The 18,344-nt window shown below is 35.9% G+C and overlaps 1 protein-coding gene across 4 annotated transcripts in view; it reads left to right on the forward strand.

Annotated features, from left to right (window-relative positions):
- Positions 1-18,344, forward strand: part of HELZ (helicase with zinc finger) — an 82,886-nt gene that overhangs the window by 28,187 nt on the left and 36,355 nt on the right. For 3 of the 4 annotated variants that reach the window (XM_032199523.1, XM_032199519.1, XM_032199520.1), the window contains 8 exons: positions 1,160-1,358; positions 2,435-2,542; positions 2,851-3,148; positions 4,950-5,217; positions 9,014-9,347; positions 13,986-14,116; positions 16,570-16,749; positions 17,275-17,379. In XM_032199523.1, coding sequence (XP_032055414.1) covers positions 1,160-1,358; positions 2,435-2,542; positions 2,851-3,148; positions 4,950-5,217; positions 9,014-9,347; positions 13,986-14,116; positions 16,570-16,749; positions 17,275-17,379 — 1,623 coding nt within the window. The remainder of the gene's footprint in view (positions 1-1,159; positions 1,359-2,434; positions 2,543-2,850; positions 3,149-4,949; positions 5,218-9,013; positions 9,348-13,985; positions 14,117-16,569; positions 16,750-17,274; positions 17,380-18,344) is intronic. The other variant, XM_032199522.1, reaches the window with a different exon arrangement.

Below are 18,344 nucleotides of genomic sequence, written 5' to 3' on the forward strand. Positions count from 1 at the left end.
AGTCTTGGTCCTTTTGCTTTTGCAGTAAATCATCAGTGTAGGAAGAGGTTCTTAATATAAGTATATATATTGGTGTCTGTGTGAAATTCAAATATAGTTGCGTTTACAGACTTCCCATCAATTTAATATCTTGACAGAGATCAGGATTCCTGACTTTATTTATTATAAATGTGATGCTTACATTAACACGCAAACCAAAACCCTACTGGCCCGGTCTGTATCTCCAATGCTTCCTGAGTACCTTACGTAAAACAAAGCAAAACAGAAGAAAACAAACAAAAGAACATTTTGTTATTTGTTTTGCAATCTGTTTTTTAAGGGCTTCACTTTTGAAGAATGATGAAAGTGCAGATACTGCCTTGTGTTTTTTAAATTTCATGCAGCCTCTAATTGTAAAAAGTAGTTCATAAGTTATATAGGCGTTTAAGTAATAGTTGGCCCACATTTGCAATAAATTCTGAGAATCTGAGAACTAGAATGCTTAAATTGTGCATAGACATTAGGAATATTGTTAATTTTGATGCAACAGCATGTGTTATTACATGAAAAATGGACTTTTTTTTAACAAATCCAGAACCTCTTTAAGGAGTAGATCTTCTAGACTCATGCACTCTTCACCAAGAGGATTAAAACCTTTTCCTTGAGAGATCATTTCTGTGTAGGTGTATTTAATAGAAAAGACCACGTGATGTCACTGTTGCTCTGGGAAAAACTGCTGAATGAGCACTTAACAGCTAATAGCATTAACTATTGGAGGCAATTATGCTGTATCTTCCCTTATTACAGCATTTTATTCACGTTAATACAGTGCCTAGCAATTTCAGGGATGGTCCATGATCTCATCATTTTAATTGCTGTACAAACACTTGATTATTTTTCTTTGAAGCTGGAAATTTCGTGAGAAGACTTGTGTCCCCATATGTTTCAAAGAAATTTGATATACTTTACTTAGCAGTAAGAGAGGCTGCTGCCTCTCTTACAAAAAGCTGTGTACATTTATATATTTCCAAATTAGTTCCCATGGACTAGAACTGCCTTTAGTTCAGAGAGAGACTTCAAGAATGTCCTTCTGGCTTTAAAAGTAAAATCTTGATAAATTTCGTTTTTTAATTGGAGACCAAAACATTCAAGGCATAATCGTTTTTCCTATTTTATGTAGATTTTTAGAGCAAGGGATCTGCAGGTACGGTGCACAGTGTACTTCAGCACATTCCCAGGAAGAGCTAACAGAATGGCAAAAACGATATGCTTCCCGCTTGATCAGATTAAAACAGCAGAAGGAAAACAAACAGTGTTCGGGCAGTTATATGGAAACCTTGATTGAGAAATGGATGAATTCGTTATCTCCTGAGAAAGTGGTAAGAAAATATACTACTTCCCTATGTGTTCATATTTAAAACTAACAGATGAGCCTGTTTTTGGCCCTTACTATCAGAGCTGGTCGAATTACTCATTACCAAGAAATTGTCAAACCAATTTGCTCCCCTTTCCGTCCTGCCCTGTGTCTTCTTGCAAAGATACCAGAGACTTGGTCTGATTTCTGCAAATGTACTTATTCTTTTCAGGAATTCAAGGAAGAGTTTGTGAATTACAGCTTGTGGATTAATCAGTGTTCATTTTGCATATGTATTATTCCCAGTGCAGGATGAGTCAGCCAAGTCTCATGGTATTGTTTCTGTTCTTTGACTGGATAGCAAAACTTTTTAAACCAGAGAACAGTAAATGGTGAAGCTTTCATGACTTACTGGACAATACTGTTTGTGCATGGCTCCTTTTTCTTTGCCTGTAGCCACAGGCACTTTTATGAAGAACAGCCAATCCCCAATGTTCAAAAAAGTTTGAATCCTGAAGAGCGAGGGGTATGGCTATGATCAAACTCAGCAGCTGTTGGGAATTCCAAATAATGTTTTTGCGACATTCGACCAGCTCTACTTACCACTGACCCTAAGGAGTTTTCGGTCCATCTATTGTTGATTAAAGTCTGGGAAGAGTGGACTTCCTGCAAAATGGATTAATGAGTAGAAAGCCTCATTCTAGTTTCCTGGTGTCTCTAGAATTCTCATTGATGTCATTGAAATCTGGGGTCTTCTGGAAATAGTCTTTGGGCCTCATTGCATCAGATCCTTCTTTCCATATGAAATCATGTTCTATTTTAAACATCTACAACTAAGTTGGATTTTGAAAATTAAGTCCTGTGGTTAATTGTCCATAAATGGTTGTACTCTTTTCTTACATAGTATGATCTAGTGGATTTGTATTGCTTATCTCTGAAGTAGCACATATTTTATTTAATTCCAACACAGGACTTGCATCAATCCTGCCCAATCTGGGAGGCCATTCTTTTTACGTTGTTCAAAAATACCTTTTCCTAAATGCTTTTACTCTGGTATTGTCTGTAGAAGTTTAATATTATCTTCTTTTTCTTTTAATCTAGCTTAGTGAAAGTATAGAAGGAGTGAGAGTAGAACATAATCCTGAGCTATCAGTAACTGTTACCACCAAAAAGTCTCATCAGATGTGGACATTTGCTCTCACTTGTAAGGTAGGATAACTTATCTTTTGACATTGAGTCGATAATAAAAGTTAGAATGTGGTCCATAGGCTTTTGTGATTAGATTGCATAATACTTCTTTTTAAAATAAAACAATTCCCTAGCACCATTCCTTCTCCAACAGCCCTGGCGATTATGTATCGAGTGCCCTGATTTCTGGGAAGCAGGCAGTTCTTGTACCTGCTTTATCAAGTTGAGAATTCTTATAAGCTCTTATTGTCAATTGCGAATGAACATATTCCTGAAATAATCTTGGTTTTTCAGCGCACTTTACTTCAACCCTTGCATTTTCTTTATAGCCTGCAAGAATGCTGTATCGAGTGGCATTGCTTTATGATGCCCATCGTCCACATTTCAGTATCGTTGCAATATCTGCTGGAGACAGCACTACCCAGGTATCACAAGAAGTTCCAGAAAACTGTCAGGAATGGATAGGAGGAAAGATGGTCCAGAATGGAATAGATCACTATATATACAAAGTCAGTATAGCCTTTAACACAGAAATCTTTGGAACTTTTCGCCAAACTGTTGTGTTTGATTTTGGATTAGAACCAGTCCTCATGCAACGAGTAATGATTGATGCTGCTTCAACTGAAGGTAATGTATGAAAAAAAAAAAATTTGAATAATGGAAACTTTTAATGTTTTTTTCATGTTTCTGGGCAGATCAGCATCTGTATTAACAGCTGTTGAACATCTATCACTATATGCTTTGTTCATCCTCACGGTTAGGAATATTAAGCGGTGGACAGAAGCTTCAGAATGTGTAAATTGGCTTGGGCTCAGGGGAGTTAGCTGCCTTATGACTGTTGCACCATGTACCAGGATTAATCTTGTCAAAATGCTAGGAATTTCTAGTTCAGTATGTGTCTGAAGGGCAGCACAGGAAGTTGAAGTATGTTTATGTTTTTATATGCATTCTTGGATTGATGAAAATGTTAAGCATGTAGAAGGTCAGTAGAAAGATGAAGCATTTCTGTGACAATTCATTGTTAATTAAGGAAGACTATCTGAGAGGTGTCGTTTTTTTTCTTGCAATGTCTGACTGGAGTTGTCAAAGGCAAGAGGCAAAGTTTAGGCTTGTAAATCAACTTGCTGTAACACCAATTTTGAAAATGCAAAGAAAATGTAACTTCTTTGTGTGTATTCAAGTTAAAAAAAAATGTTACTTTGCAAGTATTCTATTGGGTTACTTTGTAAGTATTCTATTGTTTATGAAATTGAGCTGTGCCTCTCACTTACAAAGTAACTTCTTTGTCAACTACTGTAATAACTGTTATCAGAAAGATGTCAATGAATTGAAAGGTGTTGAAGAAGTACAGAAAAGAAGGAAGCAATTTGACTTATGGCAAAAGATTAAGAGAGCTAAATATAAGTCACTGTGTCACTTGGCAACAGGCAAGAAAGTGGGAAAGAGTATGGTAATTTTCTATGAAGATTTCAGGAAGAAAAACACCAAAAGAACAGAATTCTAGCACTAGGGTGTAAGCAGGAAGAAGGAAAAAATTGAAGGAAAAAGAAAGATAAAACAAAGCAACAGATTTTTATTCCTGGTATTTATTTACACATGAGAGGTTAATGTTTCCAACATTAATTAAAAGAAACTGAATAGCAAATGCCAAACTCATGAACTGACATGACATGGTATAACGTTGGTGTCACAGTGTTTTTGTTGTGTTAGTAGATATATTTTGGGTGGCTGTAGACAATGTTTGGTCTTCTGCTGCTTGTTTAACCTACAAGGTACCTGAATTGAGCGTGTACTGAAAAATTAATTTCCTAACTTTAATTTTCTAACTTAATATCATGTTAGGTTACATTTCCAACGTTGTGCCTAGCAAACTAATTTTACACACACAATACAGATATCTGCAGAATGCACATATGGTGCTACAGATTTTTTATTTTTAAAGGCTTTCAAAATGCTGCAAATGCAAAGACTTCTTGCTGCCTATTTCATTGACTTGTTTTTGTTACCTTCTTAATTTCATATTACATTTTGTAAAGTTCTTCATTACGTTATATTTTCAAAAAGAGATGATGCAGTTAGGCTTTACAAGCACATTGTGATGGCAAATCCTGCAAAGTTACTTGCAATTTTCTATTAAAATTGCTTTCCTTGTTTATCTGTATGCTTTCCATTTGCTAGCCATAGAATATTTTATTTTCTGGTTATGTATTTTCTCTATTTTATTTGAGAGCCTGCTTGTTCTCTGTGTACACCTGAAAAGTAGGGGTGATAAGTTTAGCAATGAATTTACTAAAACTGTTGTAGGCAAAAGAGAGAGTTACACTTGGTTCATTCTCTCTAATGGTATTGTTTTTAGTAGTGTGTGTTTGTTTTGAAAACAGAGAGAGCTTGAACTGACTTCCTTTCCCTGTTACGTCTCCATATCCAGATCTTGAATACTTGATGCATGCACGGCAACAGCTACTAACCACAGCTAAGCGTTGGGATTCTACTTCTAAGACTATTGTAGAATTTGAGCCTAATGAAACTACTGAATTGGAGAAGAGCCTTCTTACCAGATACCAAATCCCTCTCTCTGCTGACCAGCTATTTACACAATCTGTCCTGGACAAATCATTGACCAAGACCAACTATCAGTCACGGTTGCATGACCTCCTTTATATTGAGGAAATAGCACAGTATAAGGAAGTTAGCAAGTAAGTAATACATTTATAAAATTATATCTTACATACTTGGTACTGTCCTATTAAAATGATGATGATAATGTTTTTGTTTTTTTTTTTTTAAATCAAACATGATAAGTTAAAATATTAAGTTTTCTTGTTTCTTAGAGATAAAGCTGAATATGAGTGTAAAAATAGAAACTTTAGATGAAAAAGACTAGCAGTTAATGAATATAATTTAATGATGCTCACTTAAAGCAAGTTATACATATCAGTTGGAGTCACTGAACAGCTGTTGCACAATGTTTTGCTAGTACCTGTAAAATAATTTTTGCTTGTAGGTTTTTTGGCTCTCTGTGAAAAAGAAATGCATTTTTTTTTTTGTTATTCCTTGGTAAAATCATTTATGGCAAAGTAATATATAAAATCTTTGTATACAAGTCATTCAGGGAGGTTTCTTCCTTTTTTCCTTTTTAAAATTCTTTTTAGAAAAAAGGTTGAATTGCACTTGGCTCAAACTCTGGTCTTCTGGTGAGGTGGCAGCTAACATTTTATTCTCTAAACAGGCTGAAAGCTAGCTTCTGAATAAAAGTTCCTAGTAAAAGGCATAGTAGACATTTCTTGTTTATGTATTACAGCCATTACCAGTTGTATTTCTAATGTTCATAAGGCAGAAAAATGGTACCATTTCTTTTTTGTATCTCAAATGAAGCGCAGTACATTTGAACTCTGCTTTGTATCTTTCATCTCTGCTGTGTTCTGCTTTTGAGCTGGAATCTAACATAGAGAGGAATAATGCTTGAAGATTCCCCAGCATGCAGAAATGTTCTCCATCATACATATTTATAATCACTTTTCTAAGGCTTTTTAAAACAAAAGTGGGTTTAAAGTAAACATTATGAAATATGATCCAAAAGTAGGCAGTATTTTTACACAGTGAATTTTCACATTAAGTATTATGCTTCTGTTCCTCATAGGAAAGCACACAGCAGCATGCCTATAGAAATGAAAGAATAAGGAGTGCATTCTGTGTAATGCTTCCCTTTTGGTTCACTGATAAGTTTTTGCTGCTCTTTTTCAATCTGGTAGATTAGTAAAAGTAAGTTTTAATAATGTTCTTGAAATCTTATGTTTTGATACTGCTGATGACAGAAATATTCTTTTGATCTTGTAGCTGACCCACTTTATTGCAGCAAGGCTCGAACTAACACACTTTCCGGATCCTCTGTGGCTGAGATCACACACATGCTATTCTCTAGTGAGGTGCCAGGGTTACAAGCCTAGAAGAGGGCCCAGAAATACAAATGCAAGTGGGTTGTAATACCTCTGAAGTGGTGTCATGAGTCAAAATGTTGATGAGCTGCTACTCTCTAATGGGTTTGTGTATGCGTCTCATAAAAGCAGTGGAGTTGTCAACACGGTCTCTTCTGGCAGGACTGGAATAACATGAGTGTCTGCAGTTCACATTGAAGTGGATTGTTGTGTTTTAACAATGCTGCTGATGACTTCCTAGTTCCTGGGATAACATTGATTCAGACTTTGGGTCATCACCTGTATGAACATTAGTGAGTCTGTGATAATACATAGCAATGTAGAGCTCCCTCCACGCTTTCTGCTACCAGACTTGCAGAACAGATTTATCTTAAAGGCTGTGCAGTCTTATAATACTGGCTTTAATGGAAAATAAATTTGTTTTTATCATTACTATGTATTACAGTTTATCAATGCATAGGTAAATGTCATACTGCACACCTTGTCTGAACTGCAGATATAAATGTAAAATGAAATATGTTGAATTTGCTGTTAAGAAAATGTTATATGTGGCTTTGTTCAGAATAGCTTTACTTGCCATTTAGGAATTTATAGTCTGCATTGCCACTGGATGGATTTATGATATATCAAATATTTCTTTGATTTAATTTTGCAGTGCTTGGAGGAACATAAGTTCCTCCCAATAAAAATAAAATCTCAGTATAAAGACTGTTGGTTTTGTATAAACCTCACTGAAATCTTTTTTATTTTAATAAACCTTCAAAGCAAAGGTGAGGAATATATGGAAGAAGTAACTTTTGACTTTAAAATAAAATCCTTAGATGATTTTGTAGTTTAACAGCTTGCCAGAAGGTGTCAGCTTACTCACTGGAAATTGTTTGATAACCTGTAAACTTCTTATCTCCTTTAGCACAATAGAATCAGTTTAGTCATTTATAAAGACAATAATTTGTCTCAGCATGGCAGTACTACTGTTCTCCAGCAGGCTTCCACAAATCAGAATTTGGGATGGTACGTTTTTAGCAGCCTGGGGATTCGGTTTTAGGAAGTTTTTATGAGTATTGATAAAATAAATTCACAATGGCACATGATTGTATCTTAGTAACAATGCAGAGCTCTTGTTTATTCTGTGAAATCTAATCTATGCAATGTGGTAACAATTATCTGACTGTGGTTTGAGCTGTTTTAGGTGTTGCTGATTCACTGATGGGCGCTTCAGAATATTCTAGCACATTAATACACAAAGTTTTTTTTGTTTGTTTTGTTTTTAGCACATGTAGAAATTGGAAGGATTACACTTAAATCTTACATTTTCTATAACTGCATTCTTTTGAGTGATTGCTCCATGAGCTACAGTTAAAGCAACCTTTGCAGTTAGTGATGAACAGAAGGAATTCATGTTCAGTAGGATGACATCTGTTGCTTTTTCGGGGTGGAGGAATGTGAAATGTGCATCTGACTTAATTGCCCGTATTATGTAAAGAAGCAACTATTTCCACAAGGGGGCAAACTTGCAGTTGTTTTTTTTTCTGGAAGACTTATGATTTGGTAAATATGGCAAGATATATTCAATGTTTAAATTCCAACAGAGATGAAATGTTGGATTTCATTGTTACGGGCTTATTGTCCCTGATAGTACAGGTCTTAAACTATAACCATGAGTTCATTAGTTTAAAATATGAATTTTATGAAGATGAACAAATCAAATAAAACAGGGTGAGTATCATAAGAAAAATATTTTTTTCCAAGAAATTTTGTTTGTGAAAACCTTTGTCTTTTACTTCTTTCTGTAATTTGTCAGGAAAAAGTTGCTGATGATCGAACGTTAACAGGAGTGACAGATTTCTTTGTTGTTATTTTTAAAATCAGGTTGAAAAAATGTTTTTAAAAACAAGCCAGACACTCTAGGAGGAGATTACTGTGCATTGGTGAGAGGTCGATAAAAATCATGTGTGACATATGTGACTTTTTGAAAGTAGGAACTACTAGGAATGATTTTTTTTTTAAATCTCTGGTTATAGGATGAATTTGCTGTTAAGAGGAATTCTTTGGATAGATGGCTTATGTGGCAGAGCCTGCAATGCCATTCCTTCATTTTAGATAAAAATGTTTAATTTTTACGCCCACATTGTGATTTTAAGGAAGCATTTTAATCAATCCATCTCAATTGTAGAAATAATACCATTTCCCTTTGTCAAGATGTAGATAACCTTTTTTGGTGTGTAACCTGGAAAAGATGCATGGGAATAAACAGGAATTTTATTCTGCCGTCTCTCCCTGAATACCTAATATATCAGGGAAAATAACATAATCTTATAAACTATTTAAATACAAAGTTTTGCTGCTTTGGAACATGCATAGCTTTTTTTTTTTTTTTTTTTTTTTTAAAAAAAAAAAAAAAAAAGCTTTGTTGAAGTTGATTCTTTTACCTTTGGCTGTACTTGTTTGTTTACCAGTTATATGCTCAGAATCTAAGGCAGTGAATCTTTTCTGATTGCATGAAATCTCCAAATCTGAGAGCATTTTTTCTGCACTGACTAGATGTTTTCTTACTTAGGTTCAACATAAAAGTGCAATTGCAGATTGTAGCAAGCTTCATGCTCACTGGGGTTTCTGGAGGTGCAAAATATGCCCAAAATGGACAACTTTTTGGACGCTTTAAGCTCACTGAAACGCTTTCAGAAGACACTTTGGCTGGACGGCTGGTGATGACCAAAGTCAATGCTGTTTATTTATTGCCTGTCACTAAAGAGAAATCAGCACAGACCCAAGGAACCAAAGAGAAGGTTTATGAAGCAGCTATTGAAGAGAAAACAAAAGATTATATCTTCTTGAGGGTATCCAGGGAATGCTGTGAAGAACTTAATCTTCGGGCAGATTGTGAAATGCAGGTAAGGCTGAGTGGAAGCTGTTTTGGCATGTTTGAGTTGTGTCTTTTTCAGCTCCACCCAAAGTAATTCCTAGAAGATATGGAAAGGAATTTTTCTATGCCTCATCATACAAAGAAAGTAGAGCACAGATGAAAATTTCAGATGGGTGAATTTTATTTATAAGTATGTGCATATACATCACCAGAGTCCTCAGGAACCTTTCCTTAATGAAGTCAAAGGAGGAAGTTTTCTATTGCTATGATTTTTTTTCTCCAATAAAAATCTCTGCTCCTCTTGATGTAGTCAACTATAGAACTCTCCCTGTGGTAATTTGTATCTTGGGCTCTTGATTTTGTATCTTCTCATTCTTGTGTTACTGTGATTTCCACTACACCTGTTCCTAGACCTGAGGTGAGATTAATTTTTAGTAAGATCTGTTGAGGCTATGAATGGGCCTTGTGCTGCCTTCTGAGACCATATCAAAACAAAAGGAATATTGTCCTTCAGTGGAAAATTTCTGAATTTACAGTATTTCTTTGATGAAGATGATGAAGGTTGTATAAATGGAGGCATGAGGAATATGAACAAATATTTTAATGATGCATATTCTTTGTTTCACAGTGGTGATACTTGCCTCCAAGGCTGTCTCTCCCTTGACACTTAAATATCTGTCTTGGAGGCATTTGGTCACAAAATGAAGAGTTCTAACACTTTTGCTGGAGAAAATTGTGTTGGCAGTAAGATGAAGATTTTGTGTACTTTACAGTTGACATGAAATGGGTGGGGATAAAATCTGTTTTTAAATGACATAGTGTAGTTAGTGCATGAGGCGTAAGTGGAAGTACACGTAAGGGAAGACGAAGCTTTAGTTAAGTTAAATACTTGCAGTCTTCCCACCCATTCCCTGCTTGTCTGCTATAGAACTTGTGATCAGCTTTGTTACTAAATTGTAATGACCTCAAATTAAGGTCACTGGAATTGCTAGAATTGAATGTATTTTCACCAAATAATTCTCTCCTCCCATTCATTTTGTTTTGGAGAAACATGCAAGAATAATAATGTCTTAATTTAATGTGGCTAATTGGCCTGGGAAGACTTATGTTCTTCTGGGCTCTTGGTTTTGTGTTTGTTTTCTTAAAACAATAATTAAACCTACTAATTGATTCTATCAAAAACTCCACTGGAATGCAAAATGAGCTGGGGCTTCAGTAACTGGCTTGTTTTCCTTGTAAAACTTAGCCTGAGGCGGCAAATCTATTCTCCATTAAAATTTGGGTCCTAAGTTTGTTTGTGAAATCATGCAGTACTTCATACATACATCAGTGAACTGGTGGTCAAATCCATAAGCAGTTACCTATATTTTAATGAATCACAATTGTAAAGGAAGTTTTTCTGATAAATTACTGCCTAAAGATGTGGAAAGGGATCCTTCAGGTTAGAACAGAGTGTATTACAATTCGGATGTGTAGGGTTTGTGTTGAAGATGGAAATCTTGCCATTGTCTCCAGTGCTTTTAGTAATCCCTATGAGATTCTGAAGAGCAATTTGGTCAACGTTTATTTTTGTATGTTTTGGGTAAACTAATGGTCTTATTTTCCTTTCTTCTTCTAACAATTCATCCTTGAAATTTCCTCCTAATTGACTTGGCTGTTGTCCTGTCTTACCTGTAATAAACACACAATTCTGGCTCTGATCAAGTGCACTGCTCCTAAAGGTGGGATGGAATAAACTGGTGCTTTAAAGCCCCTTGGCTGCTGCTCTTTTTGGTGACCAAACTAACATGAGACTGTTTTATTTTTGGAGTGGATACTCTGTTCTGTGTCGTCTTCTGTGAAACTGGCAATGGATTAACTTCCTTTCCCACTGTTTTCTTATTCTGGAATGTTTATTAAAGCAGGTTACATGCCTCTCCTACACAGATGGCCTCATTCAGTACTGTGCAACAGCAAATATAACTATGTGATTCAATCCGAACTGCATTAAAAACAAAACAAATCACAAGCTGTTAAAGAAAGTGGAGAATGCTGGTAGATAATATGAGGCATTTAATGCCAACCACCTTACTTGGACTCAAAGAAAAGGCCATTAAAATGTTACTCAGATGAGCATTATAGTTTGTCTGCATTTAAATTATTGCTCTAATACAGGGTGGTCTCTTGTCAGCCTTGGGTCTGTCTGAGCACAAACGTTTTTCCTCTTGCTTGGAAGCTTTTCCTAACATCTGCAGGATGCTGTCAGGCAGACGGATCGGCCCTGGGTAGGCATGGACAGGACACAGCATGGAAGGAAGCTCGGGGTCACCCTCAGGCACAAGCTGTCGCTGTTGTTCTTGGCAGGTGCTAAACTGCGCTGCTTTTAAAGGCCTGGGTCTTTCCTGAGGCACTGGTAGGCATAGGCTGGAACAGAGAGGGAAAAACTTCCTGAGCATTCATGTATGCTATTTAAAGAAAAAGTTTTCCTTGCAGTTACAGTAGTTAGAGTGAGCTCCAGGTCGTTGTACGGATCCAGTGCTGCCCTTTTCTTTAGTTACAGTTATACATGTTCCTGTAAAATGTGATAGTGAAGATGAATATTTAATGTCTTTATACCTGTGAGAGATGGGAAGTTAACGGCTACAGTCTGTACTGATGCAAGCAGATGTTTATTTACAGCAAAGCTAGCATTGATTTTACATGCTGCATAATGGTGTGAACAGTGTGGTTAAATATACTAGAAAAAGGAAATGCTAAGAGCTGTGTTTTGCAAATACTATTGAAAGAGATGATTTTAGAGTGATGAAGATTACACGTGCACAAGAAGGCTTTTACAGGTCTGATTCCTGTGGCTGGAAGTGACATTTTGGGCAGGTAATGGGGCATTGGGTCCAGGCAGTACATCCATGGAGTGTGGAAAGTACTAGAAGCCTAAATGGCTCCGCCAGGGGAGGAGCTCATGAGAGAAGGTAACGTGGCTTGGAATGAGGCATGTTGTGGTAGTGCAGAGACGTTCTTGTCCGTACATGAAGAAAACTTATTTCAGTTGGCTGGGACTTTGAATTAAAGCCTTCACAGAAGCTGTTAGAAAAGACCGTTTACAAATATATTCTGTGTTTGTTGAGCTTTCTGACTGGTGGCAATAAATATCACGAGAGTCAAGTGTGATTAAGAAATAACGGCCTCTAATAGAGGAGAAAACAGGTCTGAGAGCAGGTCTTTGCCTTGGTCACCTGGCGTGAGTTTGTGTGACTGAAGGTCCTGGGGGGCTGCGGCTGGGCCCCTCACGCCCCTGGGCCTCTGGTTGCGCCTCAGCTTCCTGGCCCGCTGGGCCGCTGCTGTGTGAGCATCTGCTGCCCGGTGGCCCTGAAAGTGTCAGAAAGGTGCCATGGGATGTTTCGGATATTGCCAGTGTGTTTTCTAGGTCACCAAGGGGTGCTTCTCCCAGGCAGGTTGAAAGAATTTGCCTGGCTGTTCGTCAGCCTGGTCACAGCAATGTAGATCTCAGAAAAGTGCTCACTTGCTATTACTTAATTACAAAATGCTCGTTAGAGTTGTAGCATGGTAATTATATAAGGATCTAGTGATCAATAACAACGCTTTCAAAAAAACTCTAAAAATTTCTGTCAGTTACATGAAGTTTCTCAACAGCTTTAGATGCTTTTCTGTGATTTGTTTTAGTGCAATTTTTTGTCAAATTATTGATACAGGCTTCTCTGGTAGTTAACATTGGGTCTTTGGCTCAGTGCTCTGATCAGATCACTTGGTTTTGGAGAGATTCACAATTGCAAATTTAAATGTGTGCAAGTTATAAACTGTATGGATTGCTTTTATGAATTCTTTCCCACAGAAACTACTTTTATCCAGTCATAAGATTTAGAAACTTTCTTTACTGTTTTAGTGTATATACACTAAATTAGTTAAATTTAGTGTATATAAACTACATTCACTGTCCATTGTTCAGTTCTAAATTTAACCAGGGATGTTAACATGCTCTGCATTTTGAGTCTAACTTTGTAGCCAAATTTTATAGGCATTTTCTTTTACTTACTGGCATTAAAACAAATAATTTAGGGGACACGCAAAAGTATGTATCGATAAACAATTACATTTTAGAAATTACCTTTTGGAGAGTTCTAACAACTCAACACAAGTGACAAATTGTATTATACCAGAACATTTGACTGGAATTAAATGATGTTTGGATTTTATCTCTGCTGGTCACAGATCTGATTTATATCATCTGTTCATCTGTAAAAGTTTCCGGTTCATTGTTCTTTTCAGGTTGTTCTTACAATAAGGGATGGAAGCTTACATATTTAAAAACAGTGTTTTAGGAAAATAATATTTTCAAGGAATATTTTTTATATTCCAAAAATAATTCCAAGGAAATTTTCCTTTTTTTTTTTTTTTTTTTTTTTTTCCCTCTCAGAAACTGCGGTGGAATCTAATCTTAAAATCAAACAACAAAATGATGTTACAGAAGATGCTGTATTTTTCTTTGTTTCAAAGCAAAACAGGGCAAGTTAATTTTATTGGAAATCTTTTGATTGATATTTGTTGTTTTCTTCTGAGAATCAGTAAGTTGCAGGAAGATAAAAATTTATGATATGCAGCCAAGTCTAAAGAGTGTTATCTAAATAAATCATTCTTGTTCATCTATTAATTAATTCATTTTGTACTGTAGGTTGAACTTCAGTTTCAGTTAAATCGCTTACCCCTCTGTGAAATGCATTATGCCTTGGACAGGATTAAGGACAACGGTATTTTGTTTCCAGATGTCAGCATGACTCCCACCATACCCTGGAGTCCCAACAGGTACAAGAATACAAACACTTTAATATCAAAGATCGTATGGTAATGCAGTATTGAATTTCTCATAACAGATGGCTGAAATCTGCCCTAGAACAGGAAATATGTCTTTCTCTTCATTAATGGTGAGGATGGTTCAGAGAAGGGAGTGAAAGTGTTCTAAATAAAACAAGAAAACCGATCCTCTGAGGACTAGAATCTGTTGATTGTTTTTTTCCCGGAGGTTGAAATGTGATTTTTAATAGGCATTGCAGTTGCATTGTAGCTGTAGAAAACAAAACTCCTATGATTATTTACTGTTCTGTTCTTCATTGAAAATATGCACTTTATAGAAATGTAAATACTGGTTACAAGGACTGTGCTGTGCAGGATCTTAAGCATGCAGATTTTCATTTGCATGAGCAACCATTAATACTCTTTGAGTTTGATGCAATGACCCACATTTGTACATATCACTGAAGGGGATGGGGGGGGGAAAAAAAAAAGAATGAAAGAAAAAAGGGTTGGGGGGAAGGGTATGGGAATAAGGCTTAGAAGAACTAACACTGCACTTGTAAGCAGTCCTGAGATTCTTTGTACACATGTTTTATAGTTTCCTTTATGAAATATAAACACGCACGTTATATAAATACTTTTGAGAAAACTTAAAAGGATGCAGTAATGCAGTGAAAATAGTTTGTCTCAAAGAGGAAATGTAGGGAAGAGAAACGTGAGGCTTCGTGGCTCAGGGAGTACAGTCAATATTCCTGGTGCATGGGGAAGGATAAAAAAGGCATGGAGTTTCTGTACTTAGATGGACACCAGGGAAACGAGAGGTATGTGGAATTGATAGGCTGTACAGCATGCGGGTAGTTGTGTTGTGTCTTGAAGTTGAGAATTAAACTGTGTGATTGCAGCGCAGTGCAAAATGGAAGATAGCTCAAGAATGAAAAGGAAGGTGATCTGGCCAGAAACCTCAGACAGCTAGATAACGTAAGACAAAAATTACTGAAAAAAGTTCAGTTCCTCTTTGGAAGTGTAGGAGGAAGAGAGATGATGAAAGGTTGGGTGCAGTGTTCTGGGTGAGGATGATTGCTGCACGTATCAAAGCTTTGACAGTAAAGGCAGAATGAAGGGTTTTGCACGGAGCTATACTACAGAGCTAATGGAGGACAATGACAATCTGTTCACTGACTTAATTAAGTTTTGGGTGAATCTTGCAGGGAAATAGTATTTAGGAATAATCTGAAAGTAAGCAGTGATTTCAATAAAAAGGAGGTAAGTCAAGTAAGCTAGAACTTTTTCTGTTTTATGCCAGGAAATTTGTATTTACAGAAACTTCCATGGTAGTTGTAATTGATATAATTTATTTGTATAATGGGTTTATATTTTTATATACGTAAATTATGTATGTAATAGTTGTAGTTGTGTTTAAGTCAGTGTAATGAATGTTGTTTTTCTCCATGTGGTGGCTTGGTTTGCCCTACCTTGGGATTCAGTAGTTCTGACTGACTCAGAACTGTCTTTCCCTATGTTTTTCTTATATTTTTGTTTTACAACTCTATGACTTTTCAGTTTTTCTTAGATCGTCCTGCAAGCTTGTTGTTCATAGCTGTCTTAGAGTTGACTGAAGTCCTAAGTTTTCTCTTTATTTTACTCCCTGTTGGTAATAGAAGCTTTCCTGATCTGCAAGAATCATAGTGCTTGTACCAAAGCAGATCGCATTACTGAAGTATGGCCATATGTGCAGCAGTGACAGGTGTTTTTTACTATGCATGTCTACTTTTAAATCTGTCACTGGGAATATTAAAAACTGTGTCTACAAATCTTTAACCTCTTACACTCATTGGAATTCTCTGAAATCATCCTTCTGTTAATGCTGGTATCACTAGCTGGTTGCAGCAAAAATCCTTTTTTTTTTTTTTTTTTTTTTAGACTGCTGTCCCATTAGAGGTATGTTTTAATGATTAAAAAAAAAAGTTTGTAATAAATTGGTGGCCACTATTTTTGTTTGTTTTTGAATTCCATCCTAGCTCATATTTACCAAGCTCTGAGGTTGTATAAATGTTGACTTTTAAAGTTGACTGTGTAAATACTGATGCGAATAAATGTAACTAATGTTACATTTTCTGTAGTAATGGTAGGAAAAACTTGCCTTTCTTATCAGGTGATTGTGCAGCATGGACTTTCTTCTAAAATGTGCGCTATGCAGGGTAATTATTGTTAGGTGAGATAGTGTAAATTGAGACATAGTTGGATTTCTTTTGAAAAAAACGATTTATTGCAAGTAGTATCAAGGTTTTGTGATACAAGCATTTGATTTTTTTGCTAGATTTGTTCTAATATGACTCAGAATGACAGAATCAATACATTAGCATATAGACTCTTCCTTGAAAGCCCTTGAGATCTTAACTCATTTCATTTCTCATTGACTGTATTCATAGCTTCTGATTTTAAGCTCTTGTCTCCTTTTTGAACAGACAATGGGATGAGCAGTTGGACCCTCGACTAAATGCTAAGCAGAAAGAGGCTGTTCTGGCTATCACTACTCCACTTTCAATACAACTGCCTCCTGTTCTTATCATCGGTCCCTATGGGACAGGAAAAACGTTCACTCTGGCTCAGGCAGTCAAGCACATACTCCAGCAACAGGATACTAGGTGAGATGGGGCACTAAACATAGAGCAAATCTTGATTAGCAAAGAAAATGCCATTTTTTACTTAAATTCAAGTGAAAGGTAGAAGTATAGAATTTCCACCCAGCTTAAAAACAAAACCCTAGCCATCCGTCATTGTTTTGAATGATAATGTAACTTTGTAGTCTTAGCCTGTATTTTCCATTCAGAACAAAACTAGTTAGAAGTGATGATATCTAGAATGACTGTGATTCGCTTGACATGGAAAGTTGTACAGTATGCTAGACAATAAAAGCTGTTTCTTATTTTAAATCAAGTCTAGATTAATAATTGTGAAATAATTATTGAAAACCTGTTTGAACTTTAAATCTTTTCCTAACTAAAGGATTTGAGCTAAAGGGCTGAATCATGCAAACTAGAGTAGGTCAGTGACTAGTTTCATTAAGAGAAATGTGCAGGAAGATGGCCAGTTTCCTTTTTTTTGTATTCTACTGCTTTGAATTGTTTTCTGTTTCTTCATTGCTTTTTTATTTGCACCATTTATTCCAGCAGGATTCTCATTTGCACCCATTCTAATAGTGCTGCTGATCTCTACATAAAGGATTATTTACATCCATATGTAGAAGCAGGCAATCCCCAGGCAAGACCTCTCAGGTATTTTTTTAAGGCTTATTATGTATCTATAAAATACTATTCTTAAGAAAAGGTGTCTATAAAAAAAAAAAAAGGTTAAAGAACTTCTAAAACATAAAAGCATATTGGCATTACCAGCAGTGCTTTTGAAAACATAGACTAAAAGGAATGTGAAACATTATCAACATCATTTTGGGCCATTTGTTAAATATAAATAAAGACATCCTTTTTTAAGCTTTTATTATTCTATTGATAAATGTGTCTTTCCTAACGAGCAAACTTTTGATATGCTCCTCTAAAAGCTATTATGATAAAAATAAAAGGAAGTTTAAATGTATTTTAAATTCTAGAAGACTTTTACTCATGCTTACTATTTGGAAGCTTGGGCTCCCCACCTGGCTTTTTGAAGAAAAAAATCTGTTGACGTAGGAGCTACGTATTTAGAGAATCATGTGAAAGTAGTTTGGCCTCTTCTGATCAGTGAGTTTGAAGTAATTGTTTGTATGATTAAATGTATTTGCCATGGTTATTTTTTGGGGGCTTAGTTAAGAAAGGAAATGAAGAAAGGTTGGAAACTTAAAGTACAGAAAGGGTAAAACATGCATAGAAATATTTAGGGAGTATTTATTTATGGGCAGAAACCCACTCTTGGGAATATTTGCACAGATATCACAGTATATAAGACTGCTAACTTGGTATATATTTTTTAAAATTATGAGCATCATTTTCTCAATGTCAGTGTATGACTATTATTTTACTAAGAAAGTGACTCTGTTTACTTGCTAGCTACTAAAAGCCATTCCGGACCTAAATTTTCTATAATGTCAGTAAAGCCACTGAAGTTATGTGAAAGGGCTAGATTTATGACAGGTGTAAATTCTCTTAGGTTTTCTGGCTTTAGTCGCCATGTGACAGACGCTGAGGATCTGGCCAAAAAGAAGGCAGCTAACTTCTGAAAAGTTGCCTTTAATTTGGTGTGTTTTAAC

Source organism: Aythya fuligula, chromosome 18, assembly GCF_009819795.1.
Source record: "Aythya fuligula isolate bAytFul2 chromosome 18, bAytFul2.pri, whole genome shotgun sequence".
Classification (NCBI taxonomy): domain Eukaryota; kingdom Metazoa; phylum Chordata; class Aves; order Anseriformes; family Anatidae; genus Aythya; species Aythya fuligula.